General features: G+C 49.7%; 1 protein-coding gene across 3 annotated transcripts in view; it reads right to left on the reverse strand.

Annotated features, from left to right (window-relative positions):
* The window catches only part of Nphp4 (nephrocystin 4), a 95036-nt gene that overhangs the window by 44653 nt on the left and 32140 nt on the right, over nucleotides 1-18243 (reverse strand). For 2 of the 3 annotated variants that reach the window (XM_048350133.1, XM_048350134.1), the window contains 2 exons: nucleotides 17783-17909; nucleotides 3859-4047 (listed from right to left, as the gene is read on the reverse strand). In XM_048350133.1, coding sequence (XP_048206090.1) covers nucleotides 3859-4047; nucleotides 17783-17909 — 316 coding nt within the window. The remainder of the gene's footprint in view (nucleotides 1-3858; nucleotides 4048-17782; nucleotides 17910-18243) is intronic. The other variant, XM_048350135.1, reaches the window with a different exon arrangement.

The raw sequence follows: 18243 nt of genomic DNA on the forward strand, positions 1-18243 counted from the left end.
ACTGAACACAGAGGCAATGGGCTCACCCACACAGCAGTGCCTGCATCCCGGCTCATCCTGATTCTATCGGTATTCTATTGCCTGGGTGCTACATGTCATTTCCACATCAGGCACATCTGTGCTCCTTCTTTCCAGGTTGCTGACTATTAACAGCTGGCACCAACTGAGGTGTACAGCTTTCTGGGCGAACCTAAGCTTCCATTCCCTAAGAGGAGACTGCTAGGGTGTGTAGTCCGCACATATTTAATTTTGTAGTTTCCTTTGCACAGTGTTGACTTTGGTCAACGTATCCCTCCAATTTTCATTTGGTGGTTGCATGGAACATTTCCTATTTTTTTTGGCTTTTAATCCTGTATCACCATATTTAAATCATTTAAACACACAGTATACTGCTGGACCTTGCTCTTCATTCAGTCCGGTCATCTCTAACTTTACCAGGGTGTTGGGTGAGTTACATTTAATGGAAGTACTGGCATGTTTGTATTCAGGACGACCACTGTATTATTTCCTGCCCTTTATTTTTGCTTCTCCTTACTTCATTCTTTGGAATAATCTCACTTTTTCCATTTATTGGGTTTTAATGGGCTGTTGGTACCTTATTTTCAGTGGCCGCTCTAAGGACATTTGACTCTGTCTGATGGGGATCTGTGTTATCACTATAAGTAGAAGCAGAAACTCTATGGCCATATAGTCCCTCCCCCTCCCTCCTTCACAGATGTTTTATCTTAAGCTACATGCCTGGAAAACTTAAACACTGTTGTGATGTGTACATGCATCAAACTTCCAGTGAGTTTTGAAGAACTCAAGAACAGAAAAGACCTTCTGTTCACCTTTCCTGCCATCCTCCATTCCTGGTGCTCCCCATTTCTAACGGTTCTCATCCTCTTCACTCCTTAGCAATTCTTTCCGAAGCTGTCTGCTGCCAATGAGTTCTTAGTTCTAGCCTGGCTGAGAATGTAGCATGTCTATTCTTGTGTGATTCCTGATGGACACAGAATTCATTCTGGGTTCCAAGGCCTTTTGTTACCAGTGCTTTTTCATTGTTTTCTTAGCAGTACTTTGAACTTAGGGCCGCGTGTTTGCTATGCTCACAGGCTTTTCTGCTTTATTTTCTTTTTAATAAGGTCTTTGTTTTTTGTCCAGGGCTGGCCGTAGATGGCAATCTTCCTTCCTATGACCTCCCAGTCGCTAGGGTCACAGGCATGAGCCACCATGCCTGGTTTATGTACTGAGATGGGGGTCTTGCTACTATTTCATCTGAGCTGGCCTCAAACCTTTATCCTCCAAATCACAGCCTCTTGAGAGTCTGGGGCTACAGGCCAAAGCCACTATACCTGGCTTGTTAGTGCTTTTTATGCACTGTTTCTTTTTTCCTCTGGCTTCCATGGTTTCTAATGAGGAGGCTGCAGCCACTCAGCACTCTGTTTCTGTGTAAGAAATGTGCCCTTTCTCTATGGCTGTTTTCCAGACTTCTTTTCCTTGGTCTTTAGTCTTCAGCAGGCATGATGTACCTGGCTGCAGATGTCTGTGCATTTATCCCTGGGGTTCCCTGACCTTCTCAGACTCTATGCAGCTTCGCCCTCTCCCAAACTGAGCAAGTTTCAACCTCAACAATTTTTTTTCCCCCTACACTGTGCACCTGCTTCTCTCTGGGGACTCCTGGGTCTTGTCCCATAGGCCACACTGAAGCTCTTCCACTGCTTTCGGATTGATCTCTCTCTAGTTCAAGCTGGAACAATCCAATTGATCTATCTTCAGATTCAGGCTGGATCGAGTCTATGGATCTGCCTACGCTCAGCCTTACTGACTCTTCTGCCATTTCTCATTCTGCTATGGGGCCCAGGTAGTAAATTTTTTATTTCCATTATTTTATTTTTCAGTTCTAAAAGTTCCATTTGATGCACCTTTATGTCTTCTCTTTACTAAGACTTTCTGTCTTTCCATTTGTTTCAAGTGTACCAGCTCCTATTTCCTACAGCATTTTTATAATGGCTACTCTAAGGTCTTCAATAATCCAACATTTGTGTCATTTCAGTGTTGGTGTCTGTTACAAGTCTTTTCTGCACAAGTGGAGATTTTCTGGGCCCTTGGTGTGCCAATTAATTTTAGACTGTATGATGGTCATGCCGAATATTATGCATGAGACACAGGCTGGTGCCGAATATTATGCATGAGACACAGGCTGGTTCAGTTCCCACGAGGAAAGAAGGTCAGGGCTCTGTTTAGCAGAATCAACCCTGCTGGGTTCAGGCCAGTGTCCAACAGCCACATCAGGGCCATTCCCAAAGCCTGTACAGTGCCTTCCTATCACCCCTGGAGCTCCCCAAAGCAGGCAGCCCTGGCTCTGGCAGAGACCACCTCGCCCCACAGCTCAGCTCTCAAGCCCCTGGCACACTGTGTAGGGCCAGAGCCACACAGAGATGAATAGCTTTCCAGGCTGCTCCCTGAACTCGTCCTGCAGTGCTCTCCCTCGTAAGTACTATCTACCTCCCTAGAGCTCCACTTCCATTTTCAGACCAGCCCCTCCCTGCTGCAGCCTACCCAAGAGTAAACCTGAAACTAACACCAAGCAATGGGAAGAGAGGCAGGGGCATAAAATAGACCAGAGATCCTTAGTTAGCATTTTTGGAGAGAGAGAGAGAGAGAGAGAGAGAGAGAGAGAGAGAGAGAGAGAGAGAGAGAACATGACAAACCAAAATGTCTACACACACACACACACACACACACACACACACACACACAGTGGGAAGGGAGGGCACAAGAGTTCTGGCAATCCTATAACAAGGTCTCAAACTAGACCATATGGGAATGCAATATAATATGGTCCCATAGTGAGAGCCATTCCTTATAATAAGAAAAGCTGCGCAATCAGCTGTTCCCAAAGCATTATCCAAATCGTAAATAACAACACTGAAAATAATACCTGTCACTAGAGTCAGCACAGACATAACACACTGAAATAGCAGGTACAGTCCCCTTCCTGAGAAAAATGAGAGCTGAGCGCTAAAGTCCCCCCCACGTGCACTGCTGAAACAGCCCTATTTTGGGGGCTGGGTGGAGGAGCCGTGCACCTTAGAGGGCCAGTGCAGACACCCCACAGCCCTTCTGGTCACGGAGGACGATTCTCCATGAGCGCCCGAGAGCAGGGCAGCCGGGGCGGGGCCCACACACCTCACCCGCCCCGCCCACTTCTGCTTGTTCTCTGGACCTGAGCTCACAAGGCATTGCATTTCATTTCAGGATCTTAGGCTTGGGTTCCATGTTGTTTTCTTGGAAAGGAGGGGGCTGGTTGGGGGGGGTGCTTGTACTGCGGCTTGAACCCGGGGCCTCAAGGTCTCACTCAAGGCTGGCGCTCTACCACTTGAGCCATACCTCCACTTCCGGCTTTTTGCTGATTAATTGAAGATGGAAGTCTTACAGTTCTGTCTTCCCAGGGTGGCTTCAAAGCTCAATTCTCAGATCTGTGTTCTGAGTAGCCAGGATTACAGGTGTGAGCTATGGGTACCTGGGTTTGTTTTGTTTTTGTTGTTGTTTTAATTCTTTGGTATTTTGTTTTAAACCGGAGACTCTCTCCTATGGCCTGCTACTCCATACCCAGCTGAGAACACTGAGGTCCAGGGGGTGAGGAGAAGTGTGAACAAAGCAGTATACACAGCACAACCAGCCAGGGACCCAAGGGTAGAGAGGTAAGCAAGGACCTGGTGAGACCCATGGTGGCACGACCGTGCCCCACTTCTCAGTCACCACTTTCAGGATGTGTCCCTGGATGGAACAGCCTGCCCTCCGACGACCTGTCAAGTTCTGGTCCTGAGACTTGGTGAGCTTGCTCTAGCACCCAAGGAAGGTCTGAGGACTTACCTCTTCCGAGCCCAGGCTGGCTGCGGGCACCTGGTAGACCAGGGAGTGCGAAGGGTTGGGCCGGATCCCTCCCTGAAGAGGCAGGGTCACCCTGCCTGAGCCGCCTTCCAGCACAGGGTTCCAGACGGCCCAGCGAACCATGTGCATGCACGCCAAGCTGGACAAAGAGGTGGCTGACGCGCCCTGGAACTGAAACAAAGCAAGCCATGGATGAAGTACCACAAACCACTCGGCCACGGTTCACGCACAAAACTGGACTAGGACTCCGTGTGGCCAGGGTTCCATTGTGCAGAAGAAGAAAGAGGGGCAGGGGCAGGATATGGTGCTCCCAGGACAAACAGCCCCTCTTCTTCTACACCAGTCTCCTTTCCTGGCTCAGGACGGCAGCAGCTTGGCCCTTCAAGGTCAGGCCTGTTTCAACCGCGGCCCTGCTCCCTCACACATCATCCTGCAGGTCTGCAAACTCGCTGTACGGTGCCAACTTCTCCCCAAATGCATCAGGAAAAGGCCAAGACCAGCACTTTGTGTTAGTAATAATGACCTTCTAGAACAATGAAGAACATGGGTGGGTTTCAGCTTCAGGAGCATTTCAACCTACAGGGATACATTTTGTGTATGTGGCTTTGTCTGAAACGGGAAGTTATCAAATCAAATGTGATGTCCTCCTCCTTCCTCCCCTCCCGTCACTGGCCAGGTGGGAGGAGTAGGAGCCGGGGAAAGTCTTGGTTAGCAGCCACCCTCAAGAGTCATTTGCCAAGCAGGGCTCCAGGGCTTGACTCGGCAAAGTATTTGAAAGTTGCCACTTTTATCCATTTTATTTTCTTACCAAGTAAGAATATACAAGCAGGCGCCAGTGGCTCGTGCTATAATCCTAGCTTCTCAGGAGGCTGAGATCTGAGGATCTTGTTTAAAGCCAGCCCAGGAAGAAAAGTCCATGAGACTCTTATCTCCAATTAACCATGGGAAAACCAGAAGTGGTACTGTGGCTCAAGTGGTAGAGCGCTAGTCTTGAACTGAAGAGCTCAGGGACAACACCTGCGCCCAGGCCCAGCAATTCAAGCCCCGCAGCTGAGCTCTAGGTCTTTGTAGAGCACTGAAATGCCACACGGGCTGGGCAGTGAGCCTGTGATCCACCACCTTGCGGGGTGTGTAGTCACTGTTCAGAATCCCTACCACATTTTACAAGAGGAAGACAGAAACATCACAGGTCTGTGTGTTCCGAAAAGACTGGGCCGGACTGGGACAAGGTGAACCCTACAGAAATGGCCCAGAGCTCATGGCCTACAAGTGCCCCAGGAAGGAGCGGGCCCAGTCTGCTTCTGCCCCAGGACTTTGAGCCTCCAGTGTCTCTTGTGCAGAAGAAACCTCGGTGTGGCAGTTGGCGGTAAACAGAGCCTGAGCACTGTTGCTACCTCCCAACGCTGTATTCGTGGGCAGCTGATAGCTGTGGTCCCAGAGGTAAGGAACCAGGGACAAGGTGGCTGGCTCCCCGCCCCTGGGTGGGAGTCAAGGCCTCTGACTAGTTCTCACTGTGATGTGGTCAGAGGGAGGGGACAACCCGAAAGACAGGTCTCCCTCACCTGGTGGAGAACGAAAGCCATGCCTGCCTAGGCCAGCAGTCATCCACAAGGCAAGGACGCACTACACAGACAGCACTGCCAGCAGATACAAGGAGTTCCAAGGCAACAAGGCTCCAAGTGGCCAGCGGCCACACGTACCTTGCTCATCTGACTGGGGACGAGGCGGCCATGCTGCCGTCACTGCCCACAGACTTGTGCCCCAGGGCGAATGCACACACGCACACCTGGCCTCCAGAAGGCTGGGATCTGATGCAGGCACTCTCCTGGGCTAACTGTAGTTGTGTGCCAGCCAATGGGAACTCAAGGAAAGAAGCAATCCTGGTTTTATCCAAGACGGTGACTTTGAAAATGTTCCTCTATCTGTTCCAACTATCCTGCTAGGTCTCCATCCAGACTTTCATGGACACACAGCTGCAGAATAGGCGTCTCTCCTCCCTATCATTGAACCACAGCAGGGTGAGGCTGACCCCTCCGTGGCCAGACTTCAGATGGTGTGTTAGGATCCTAACAACTAGTCCCTCTGCCCCAGGGTGGGTCAGAGTCATTCATTTATTTGTTTTGCTTTTTGTTGCCAGTCCTGGGCCTTGGACTCAGGGCCTGAGCACTGTCCCTGGCTTCTTTTTGCTCAAGGCTAGCGCTCTGCCACTTGAGCCACAGTGGCACTTCTGGCCGTTTTCTATATATGTGGTGCTGGGGAATCGAACCCAGGGCTTCATGTATACGAGTGAAGCACTCTTTCCACTAGGCCATATTCCCAGCCCCGGGTCAGAGTCATTCAATAAATAAAAACCTACACTCCAGGAGCCCCAGCAGAGAGACTAAAGAAACTGAAGCATCGATCCAAAAAAAACCCAGCATCTGCCTCCACCCTGTGCCACTGCTAGCTGGAAGATGACAGGGGTGCTGGGCAAAGGCAGGGCATTGGTGGGAAGTCATGAATTCACTGCCTCGTAAAATGCAATTACCACAAATGGAGTAGGAAATCTAGCTCTGAACCCTCCTCGGAGATCAAGAATGTCTGGGCCACTCTGTGAACAGTTGCCTCCTCCAACGCATAGGCACTCATGACAGAAATAAAACCCGAGTCCGAGTGCTAAGACTATCTGTGCAATGCCTTGTGGCTTCATTTTTTTTCAATGAGATGATTCCGATATCTAATTTCCCAATTTTCCTATTCTTTTCTGGGTTTTTGGTTCTCAATAAATATGAATCTGTTCTATAAATATAAATTCTGTTAGATAAAAATGCCCATTTTTCCTGGCTTTTGTCCAAACAGCCTTAATGAAAAGATGACTTGTGAGCTACTGACCATCACCCAAGACCCCAGTGGGGTAGGTCGGACCTGGTGGCCATCACCTGCCAGCTACTCACCTCTCTCTCCCATAACCAGCCCACAGAGGCCCCTCCCCTCAGCCCCGAGCTCTAAGGACCGGCCAAGGGCACCCAAGCAAGTGAGCAGAGCAAGAACAAGAATTGCTCAGTGGGCTCCTACTGTTGGCCAATTCTGGAGGTTACAACTGGACCAGCTAGCTGGATGAAGTTGTACATCCTGTAGTTCTACCTACTGAAGACAAAAAAAAAAAAAAACGGGATGATTAGAGCCACAAGTTCAAGGCTACCGTAGGCAACATAATAAAACTGTACCTTAAATAAATAAAACTGTTTTTCATTCTTTACCCTAACCAGGGATTTGAATTTATGTAAACTAAAAGGAAAAAAGTCCAAGTTACCACCGCTCAGCTTGTGTGTGGGTACGTGCGCATGCACACACATGTGTGCACATACACAGGCTCGAGTTCGGGATCTGAGTGCTATCTCCCAGCTTTTTTGCTCAAGGCCAGAGCTCTACCACTTGAACCACAGCTCTGCTTCCAGCCTTTCTTCTTAGTGGTCAACTGGAGATAAGAGCCTCACAAACTTTTCCTGCCCAATCTGACTTCAAAACTGTGACCTTCAAACCTCAGCCTCCTGTGGGGCTGGGGATATGGCCTAGTGGCAAGAGTGCTTGCCTCGTATACATGAAGCCCTGGGTTCAAATCCTCAGCACCACATATATAGAAAAGGCCAGGGCTGGGGATATAGCCTAGCGGCAAGAGTGCCTGCCTCGGATACACGAGGCCCTAGGTTCGATTCCCCAGCACCACATATACAGAAAACGGCCAGAAGCGGCGCTGTGGCTCAAGTGGCAGAGTGCTAGCCTTGAGCGGGAAGAAGCCAGGGACAGTGCTCAGGCCCTGAGTCCAAGGCCTAGGACTGGCAAAAAAAAAAAAAAAAAGAAAAGGCCAGAAGTAGCGCTGTGTCTCAAGTGGTAGAGTGCTAGCCTTGAGCAAAAAGAAGCCAGGGACAGTGCTCAGGCCCTGAGTTCAAACCCCAGGACTGGCAAACAAAACAAACCTCAGCCTCCTGAGAAGCTAAGATTACAGGCATGAGCCACCGGAGTCCACCTCCCTTTTAGACTTCAGCCCTAATGAACAAGATACAAAAGACTTGGGTTGTAAGCCAGGTCTCATCATGGAAAAGACCTTTGGGAAGCTACAACCCAGGGCTCAGTGGAGGAGCAAGTGCTGGCTACTCCACCTACTCCCCGGAAGCCGACTGTGACTTTCATGTGAAACTAGTCTACCTCAATACCACCAAGCATCGCCAGGTGAGACCATCCCGAGTGCCCAGGTCGGCTCTGAGCCAACTGCAGGCATCCTAGCGAGAGCAGGAGAGGAAGGAGACTGGAGGAGGCAGACAGAGAGGAGGCTTGGTGCAGTCCGACAAAGGACGGGTCCCACAGAGCCTTGTGGGGGCACGTGACCCGCCGCACCTGGACGGGCCCAGTGGGAGTGACTAGATCAGCAGCTTCTGGAGACATGACAGGACACCATGCTGCCCTGAGCCCGCAGGCCATGTGGGACTTCGCAGAACAGCCCCAGTAAACTCGCACAGCCCCCTACGGCGGTGTGACTCATCTCCATTAACCAGCAAAAAGCCAGAAATGGAGTTGTGACTCGAGTGGTACAGCCTTCAGCAAAATAGCGAAGGGACAGTGTAGGACCCAGACCCTGAGCTCAAGCCCAAGTGCCAGTACTGAAAGAAAGCATGTTTTAAGGCTGGTGAGGTAGCGTGAATGGTGGACCACCTGCCCAGCAAACACACTAGGTACAAGCCCCAGTACTGCAGGAAAAAGAGAAAAATGTATTTCGATAGAAAGTACAAGAACATAGAAAAAGAGACAAAAGAAATAAACAGACAACTCACGATACACGAAGACAGGCTCACTGTCACTCAATCTGAGAAACACAAACTATTACTCTATTTCTCACCACGTGAACAGAATTCAAACTCTTGACAACACATACGAATGGCAGGCTGAGGCTGGTGAGGCCTTTGCCCACAGAGGGAAGCACGAACCAGCCCCACAGAGGGCAAACTCTGTTTCCACGACACAGCCCACGCTTCCCCTCTGGCCAGCCAGCTCCCTGTACACCTCCACGAAGGATAACGGTGGAGAAAGGAGGGAGGGGTCCCCGTGACACACGCGAACAGTTGAGGGAGCACAGACACACGCACGTAAACAGTCACCCAGCACAGCATAGGGGAACACCACGAAACACACACACATCTGGCTGTGCCCAGGGACGATGAGCAGGAAGAAGATGACCTGGTTGTCCCCGAGGGGTGGGAACAGCAGGACAGAAGGACTGTGAGAACCCACTCTCTCCAAGATAACCTTTTGTACAAATCTAACCTTCAAAGTTTTTCACAGCATGTTAACGTCGTATATATTCAAAAACCAAGAGTGAAAGGCTGTGGTGGGAACAGTGAAACTGAATGCAAACGAGCAGAGGGGCCAGCATGGTCCATGTGAATAACTTCACCACACCCTGAGGCACAGGGCTGACTCCAAGCCGCCTCCTCCAAGCCAGCCTGTGTCCTGCAGGAGCACGGACGATGCGGTTCTGACTGAGCAAATGTGTCCCACTGTCACCATAGACAGACGGCAGTGCCGGCTCACTGGTTGGGATGAACGTTGACGACTAACAAGGCCAGAGGTATGGGACAGATGGGAGCTCTCTTACTAGCAGCATCATCTTTCTGTAAATCTAGTGGCATTATAAAAATAAAGATCATTTTTTAAAAGGCAGAGTACAAGCTGGGCGCTAGCAGTTCATGCTTGTAATCCTAGCTACTCAGGAGGCTGAGCTCTGAGGATCATGGTTCAAAGCCAGCCTGGGCAGAAAAAGTCTATGAGACTCTTACCTCCAATTAAACACCAAAAAAGACAGAAGTAGAGCTGTGGCTCAAGTGGTAAAACAGCCTTTCGCAAAAAGCTCAGTGCCCAGCACACACGCACATACATACACACACACACACACACACACATACACACACACACACAATTATGGGAAATTGCAGCTCCTCATAGAATATCCGTTGCCAAGGCTGGCACAGAGAGACACGGGTGAGCCTAGGCGAGCACCTTGTCACTCCGAAAGTGCAATGCTCAGCACCAAGGACAGTGGAGATGGTCACGTGGACCTGAGAGCAGCCTGCAGGAACTCCATCTGGCCAAGCTCCAAGGTGATCAGGGACAGCAATTCTAAAAGCAGGGACTCTCAGATCTCCACTCCCAGCACCATGAGGAAGGCTCGGAGCCCCCCAGGAGTGTGCAGGGAACCCTAGGACTGGAGGCTCCTGAGCGAGGCATGGAGAGAAGCCTACTGCCTCGTAGGAATAGACATATGCATGGGCCAGTGTGGTGTGCACACCTGTAATCCCAGCATTGAGGAAGTATAGACAGGAGAATCACTAGCTTGGGCTACAAAACATCCACCTGCCCCAAGAAAGGAGCCCCCCCAAAAAAAACAGTGGAGACATCACACCATACCGAATCAGGGGCCAAAATCAACAACGTGGGCTGGGACTCGTAGGCCTCTGACGTGAGACCCTGGAAAGGGCCGCTCCACTCACACAGAAGCCAAGATCTAACCATGAGGAAATGCCTAAGAATCCCAAATAAAGCACATTCTCCTTAAGCCTCTTAGAAATAAGACAACTCCATTATCAAAAAATAAACTTGTCAAGTACCAAGGACCTCATGCCTGTAATCCTAGCTACTCAGTAGGCTAAGAACTGAGGATCACGGTTCAAAGTCAGCCTAGGCAAGAAAGTCTGTGAGATTCTTCTCCCCAATTAATGAGTAATAAGCTGGAAGTGAAGCTGTTTCTCAAGTGGAAGAGTGCCAGCCTTGAGCAAAACAAAAGCTAAGGGACAGCCCTCAGGCCCTGAGTTCAAGCCCTAGTACTGGCACAAAATTAAAAATTTAAATTAACTTAAAAATTCATGAAAGACAAATACCGAGGAGACCAAAGAGACACAGGAATTCTACACTGCACACGACCCTAAGGGGCCTGGGGCAAGCAGAACAGGAGATGGGCGTGGAGGGAGGGGGTTCTCCCTGAAGTCTGGGGTCAAGGGTCGTGTGCCCTCCTGTGTCTCTGCATCAGAGCAGCATGTGCAGTGGGCGCGTGTGTGCATGCACGCGTGTGTGCATGCGCACGGAGGGAGGGAGGGAGCCATAAGAGCAAGTGCAAGGGTAACAAGAAGAGAACCTGTGCAAATAGACCAGAGCCCTTTGTGTTTCTGCAAATCATCTATAGCTCGACATCATGTCCAAATAAAGGGATTAAACAAAAGAAAGCAAAGCCCTACTACGACATTCCTTTTGACAAGTACATCATTAAAAGCATAGGGTAAGCTGCAGGCTACGAAAAATATTCACAATGAATGCATCTGACAAAGGCTTTTGTCCCTATGTAAAAGAACTTCCTTCCTACTCAATACCAGAAAGACAAACAAGCCATACTAAAATGGACAAAACAATGGAATGGCCAGTTGACAAAGGAAGATTATGAACAGTGAAAATTGAAAATCACATGGATGAGAAACAAACACCAAAGGTACTCAAGGAAATGCAAACTAGAAACAATGAAGTACAAAACTGCCTACATACAAGAGTGGATGGCAAGCCAAGCACTGCTGGCTCACACCTATAATCCCAGCTACTCAGGAGGCTGAGATCTGAGGATTGAGACTGGAAGCCAGCTCAGACAGGAAAGTCTAGGAGACTCTTTAACTGCCCCCCAAAAGCCAGGAGTGGCTCAAGCTCAAGTGGTAAGAGCATAAGCCTTGAAAAAAACAAAAAAGCCCAGGGATAGCACCCAGACCCCTGAGTTCAAGCCCCATTACTGGCTGGTGTGTGTACGTGCGCAAGTGCACGCACATGCACACGTGCACACGCGCACAGTGGCTGGTAGTAAAGTTGGACTGAACCAAGGTTTGGCATGGATGTCAACCTGGAGAAAGAAGGAAATGGATAACCAGCCACCTGCACCGGGGAGGGGGGGGGCGGGCGGGGAGGGAACCCCAGCACAGAGGAGACTCACACCTGGTCTCCTGGGTATAGGTGGGTAACTACTCGGCAAATGATCTATATTCCAAAATGACTACAAAAGAGAAATATGAAATTGCAACATAAAATAATTCATAGCTGAAGAGGTAATTACTTTGATTTGATTAATGAACATCTTATTAATGCATGTATTGAATTTACCATAATGCACCCATAAAGATGAACAAATTGATACATCAATAAATAGTTTTTTCGAAAAGAGAAGCACACAAAAAAGCCCAGACCAGCAGCTGTGACTCCCAAAGCACTGCACCTGCTCACGACACTCCTTAACAATAGCCCATCCTTAAGCCATCCCACCCAGCTGTGCTCGGTGGCATCCACCAAGCACAAGCACCGTCCCATAGAGACGGGCCTGCATGTCCACCAAGCACAAGCACATTCCCATAGAGACGGGCCTAAGGTCTACAGCAACCTTATCCGTAACCTTGAGCATGAAGAGACAAATTCCTATGACAGGAAAGTCATCAGCGAAAACACAAGAATGGCGCAGGTGTGGGTGAATACCCAGACCACCAGGCAGCATGTGGGAGCAGTCCACGCTACTCCTTCTAGATCAAAGTCAGAAGCAAGTGAAACCAGCTTGTGCTTATAATCTCAATAACAGACCCAACAATACCTGGGCCAAAGTCCTGGAACCTAGTAATACTTCTTTAAAAGGTAAAAGGATCTTCACAGATGTGAGTAGGCAACTTGAAAAGGAAACACTGCCCTGATCACCCAGACAAAAAATGCCATCTCGAGTGTCCTATGAGAGACAGAGGGAGAATCAGGACAAAGAAGACAATGTGGTGACAGAAGGTGACTTGAAGGTGTTGACCTTGAAGACCAAAGGGATATGGCCATAAGCCAAGGAATGCCAGCAGCCGCCAGAAGCTGGAAGAAGAAGGAAGGCTTCTCCCCGCAACCTTTGCTGGAAGCTTGACCCTGCTGTCACCCTGATCTTAGCCCAATAACTTGAAGCTTGGGGCATCAGAACTGTAAGAGAACTAGCTGCTGCTGTTTTGAGCCACCAAGTCTGTGGCCATTTGTCATAGCAACCACGGGAAGCTGATAAGGTACTGAGAGACCTCAAACCTGCGACTGCTAGAGAGAACAGGAACTGGGGAGGAGTTGAGACTTCTAGCGTACTGGAGCAGCTGCCTCCAGATAATGATGGTGTACAGGTATGCACACAAACCAAAACTCACATGAGGTACATGTAGCTTCATGCAGGTCACAGGTGGGAAATATTATATGTGCATAGGTGTGTGTGTGTGTGTGTGTATGTGTGTGTGTGTGTGTGTGTGTGTGTAGTCTGAGCCCCTGAATTATCTAAGACCTCACCCTTCCCTAGGAACCAAAACAGTCTCAATTCACACCCCTAATACACAGCGTACTCGCTGCACAAAGGGCAGGGCCATCAAGCAGGTGACCAAGCCCTGTGACCTGTTCCCAGGTACGGGAACGGGAGTCCTTGGCTTTCTCAACTACATGACAGAAGGTACCAGAGGAGGAGGCACGCTGGCTGTGCAGGAGCAGGACTTATAAACAACACACTGGAGGGGCGAAGGGAGGCTGCTGCTGAATGCAAAGGCTTTCTCCTGAACAATCACCAACGAGTGCTGGAGTCTCCCAACTCCTCCAGGTCGGTCCCTGGAGTATCTGAAGTGCTAGAATCGACTGATGGCAAGAAACCTTTAGCCTGTTCCCAAGGAGAAGACGAAACGAGCTTTTGAGTACAGAGATCGATCAATTCCAGAAGCATCTCTACTGAGACAAAGTCTACTAGCTACAAATCTTCCCTCTAAAAGAAACAAGAAGGCAAAACATCATCTCCACATTCAAGCAAAGCTAAGAAAGGCAACAGAATAGAAGGAAACCACAACCATAAAAGCAAGGCTGCCATCTTCTTCTTTTTTTTTTGCCAGTCCTGGGGCTTGAACTCAGTGCCTGAGCACTGTCCCTGGCTCTTTTGGCTTAAGGCTAGCACTCTGCCACTTGAGCCACAGCACCACTTCTGGCTGTTTTCTGTATATGGGGTACTAGGGAATCAAACCCAGGGCTTCATGTATACGAGGCAAGCACTCTTGCCACTAGGCCATATTCCCAGCCCTGCCATCTTCCAAAACATCATTTGGGCCAGGGCATAAGCCATCCCCTTGCTGCCCTAAGAATCAACACTGAGTGAGCACCATGGGGAGCAGTCGGGCAAAGCAGGCTTGCTGGGCTCACAACCTGGCAGCTACAGGGCCATCTGCAATGAGAGGCAGTGCCCTAACCACTGGGTCAAAATCAAACCACAATGGAGACTTGGCAGATTAAAGGCTGGGAACAGAGCAGAATGAAATGATGAGACAAAGAAAACCTCCCTTCAAATGTCAGTCACCAGTCAGGCGTGGGTGGCTCACGCATGTAATCCTTAGCTACTCAGGAGGCTGACGTCTGAAGATTGGGGTTCAAAGCCCAAAGCCATCTGTAGGACTCTTTATCTTCAATTGACACCAGAAAATGGGAAGTAGCACCATGGCTCAAAGTGGTAGAGCAATAGCCTTGGGTGAAAAAGGAGCTCAGGCCCTGAGTTCAAGTCCCATAACCCCCAAAAAAATCAGTCAGAGGCCAGATGCAGTGGCTTATACCTGTAATCTCAGCTACTCAAGAGGGATGATCCAGAGGATGGAAGTTTTAGGAGAGGCTGAGTAAAAAGTTATCAAGACTCCCTCCAGCAGCAGCCAACAAGCTGGGCCATCGTGGGGTGCCCTCATCGCCTTCTTGTCACAAGAGCCAGGGGGTACTACACTGTTCAGCAGGGATCTGACACGGCACAGTGTGCCCAGAACTCCAAAAAGAAGCATTCTGTCAGGGAACACTTGGCCTCTTCACACATACCCCAGCTAGTAAAAAATGCAATATTCAACCACAGGGTGCGTGCATGTGTGCCTGTGTGTGTGCATGCGTGCATGAATGTGTGTGTGTGTGCAGGTACTCTACCATTTGTGTGTTGTATGCATGTGTGTGCACATTGGTGTGCATATGTGTGGTGGTACTCTACTGTGTGTGTGTGTGTGTGTGTGTGTGTGTGTGTGTGTGTGTGTGCAGGTACTCTACCACTTGACCCACACATCCACTTCTAGCTTTTTTGCTAGGTAGCTGGAGATAAAGTATGGAGATTTTGTTGGCTCAGGCTGGCTCTGAACTGTGATTCTCAAATCTTAACCTCCTGAGAAGGGAGAATTATAAACAGGAGCCACTGACGCCAGGTACAAATTTGTTTTTAATGATGACAAACTACGCAGAGCCCAACACATTCACTCAGATGGTCTCCCACTTGTCCAGATCAATCTGCAGATGCAGAATCGGCACAGGCCTTGGGGTACATGTAGCTCCTAGCTCCTGGCCTGAAGCATGGGTGCCAAGTTAAAAATCGCCAGAAACCAAAACCAGGTACATTTTGCCCTCCAAGCATTAGGAGTAAGGAGAGAAAGCATGTGACCCACCCACTGTGACTACACAGGAACTGGTCTCCAGAGAAGAGCAGAACCTTACTCTGTCCATCTCTGACAAACGACTGGAGGAGCAGACGGCTAGAGGCAGGCTGAGTGTTCCATGATGAGGAAACTTCCGTTTGAAGGGGGACTCTAGTATTGGCAGTGAGGCCCTGAGCTCCATCTTTGGAGACACCTAGTGGGCCACTCGGGTAAAAGGAAGTGGAGTGGAGGCTGGCTGGAGCTGCCAACGAATGCTGAGGCGTTTCGGAGACACGAGCCATCACAGGCTTCTCCCAACCTTTGTTGATAGTCCACTTTCCGTTAAGAAAAGGCACTTTAAAAATATAAATACTAGATGTTTACAAAACAAAATGATGTTCAGACCTTGCCTCCAAGTAATGGAAAAGGGGTTGTGGGAGAGGGGAGAGGGGAGAGATGAGCAAATGATCTGGGAAGTCAGCAACTGCTGATGCTACATAGGGTTTATTTTACTACCTAAACTGCTTCTTTTTTTTTTTTTAATTTATGCTGGTCCTGGGGCTTAAACTCAGGGCCTGGCACTGTCCTTGAGCCTTTTTGCTTGAGGCTAGTGCTCTACCACTGGAGCCACAACTCCACTTCTAGCTTTTTTGGTAGTTAACTGAAGATTAGAGTTGCACTGATTTTCCTGCCCAGACTGGTTTCAAACTGTAATCCTCAGATCTCAGCCTCCCGTGCCTGCTCCACACTGCTTCTGTTTATACCTGACACTTCTAGGACCTAAAGCCTTTGGGAAAGGAAGGCAAGGGATGCATAAGTACACCTGAAAAGGCCTCATCCCAGTTGAAGATGCTGTTCTCTCAAGGGAATCAGTGCTGAGCTGTGAGGACCCCTCCTCGGCCTGAACCTACCCAGCAGGCCGGCGGCAGGTGGTCCCCATGTCTCACAGACAGACCCCAGGGAGGAGCAGGTGCCCAGCTGGGCTAGCATCGCTGTAGACACTGCCATCTTCTCCAACACCTACAACTTGAGCTGGGAAGGGCTGATTCAATGTTACCTGCCTCTGGCTCAGCACTTCAATTAAAGAGTAAGACACCTCCGTTTCAGGTTTCTACTCAAACCAAGTCCTACTCATGTTCCTGAGAAGCTATGGAAAGTAAGGAACACAGCTTGAGTGATGGAGACCCCACAAAGGTGCCAGGGACCTGTTTCCCTTCAGGACCCGCACACTACAAATCCTGAGCAGCAGCCCCTGCCCTCTAAGCCATCCCCAGGCCTTGGGTGTCACACAGAGCACATCCCACACGCCCAGCTCTCCCACCAACCTCCCGGCTCTGATGCTCCATCACCCGCTGAGCCACCATCAGCCCGAGATGGCCCAGTCCCACCCATCCAGTGTGTCCCCCGCACGGCTGCACGTGGACTGCAATCTCAGCAATAAGTGAAGCAAAACTGACAGCACTTCATTAACATGGCTGCCTCCCTGGGCTGGATCTTCTCCCCCAAGAGTGTGAATCACACACTGGAGATGCACACGTGGTCTGAGCACTGTTGCAGAGGCTGGAGTTCAAGCCCCCGCCTCCCTTCCTGAGGCCCCCCGCCCCCACATGCCCGCGCTGTCTGTGTTCTACAGACAGAACCGCTGGTGACAAGGGCAGGCCATGACCCACCAAAGACACTGTCAAACTTCTCTTACATAACTTATTAACATGATATTGGCCTTTTTTCCTCCATGCTGGTCCTGGGGCTTGAGCCCTGGGCCTGGACGCTGGCCCTGAGCTTTTGTGCTCGCGGCTAGTGCTCTACCAACTTGAGCCACAGCTCCACTTCTGGCTTATTTGGTAGTTACAGAAAAGAGTCTCACAGACTTTCCTGCCTATGCTGGCTTTGAACTGTGATCCTCAGATCTCAGCTTTCTGACTAGCTAGGATTACAGGTGTGAGCCACCAGCATCTGGCAATATTGGACTTTTTAACAGATAATTGAATCTAAGACTTGCATGACTTGGGATTATCTAAGAAACCACATCAGTGATGTTAATGATGCCTCTGTACCGTATTTCTTCCAAATGAATCTAAGGTTCTTTCTCTTAATTATGATGTAGCTATACATCATAAGAAGCTATAAAAAGCTATTTATTACTTGTACAGATTCAAGCTTTACTACACTTAATATCACATGAAAAATATACTGGAATAACCTTATTTTTCAAAAACAATTGATTCAATATTATGAATCATTGCTATTATGACCCATTAAACATAGTGAGCGCCCATTGCCAGCTGCCACAGAATGCACTATCGCAAAAATGGGAAATGGCCACAACAAAGCTTGCTTGCTAGAACCCCACAGCACTGTTACCCACACATGCCGATGCCCCCGAGGCCTGCCCCAGCACCAGCGCCCCCCCCCCCCCAGAGCCCACACGGGGATCTCACATTGCCATCCGCGCCGGAAGGGCTGTGGAACACGTACTCCAGCTGGAAGATGACGGCAAACGCTGGGTGACTGACCATCTCGGGGAGTCGCAGGCGGCTTCTCAGAACTAGAGCCTGGTTTCCAGAGCTGGGAGAAACACCAATCAGGAGCTTGGAAGAGTGCTGGCCCCCTTCTTGGCCTGTGTCTGTGTCACCTCTACTCCACTATAAGTGACAGCCAAGAAGATCAGCCTGGGGCCCAGGGACCCAGCAGGACTACTGCTGCCCAATGCTCCAAGAAGCAGTTCCCCATGCCAGAGCTTTCTTTTTCTAAGAGTCAAGGTCAACACCTCCCAAACTGCCAGAACTAGCCTGCAGGAGGGTGGGCCAGGACAACTCAGTCACCAAGACACTGGCCCCTGCACAGCCCCCCCGGCCTCTGCCTCACCCTGAGAGGGGAGGTGTGATGGCCCACTGTGGCA

The sequence above is a fragment of the Perognathus longimembris genome, chromosome 7, assembly GCF_023159225.1.
Source record: "Perognathus longimembris pacificus isolate PPM17 chromosome 7, ASM2315922v1, whole genome shotgun sequence".
In the NCBI taxonomy this organism is placed as follows: Eukaryota; Metazoa; Chordata; class Mammalia; order Rodentia; family Heteromyidae; genus Perognathus; species Perognathus longimembris.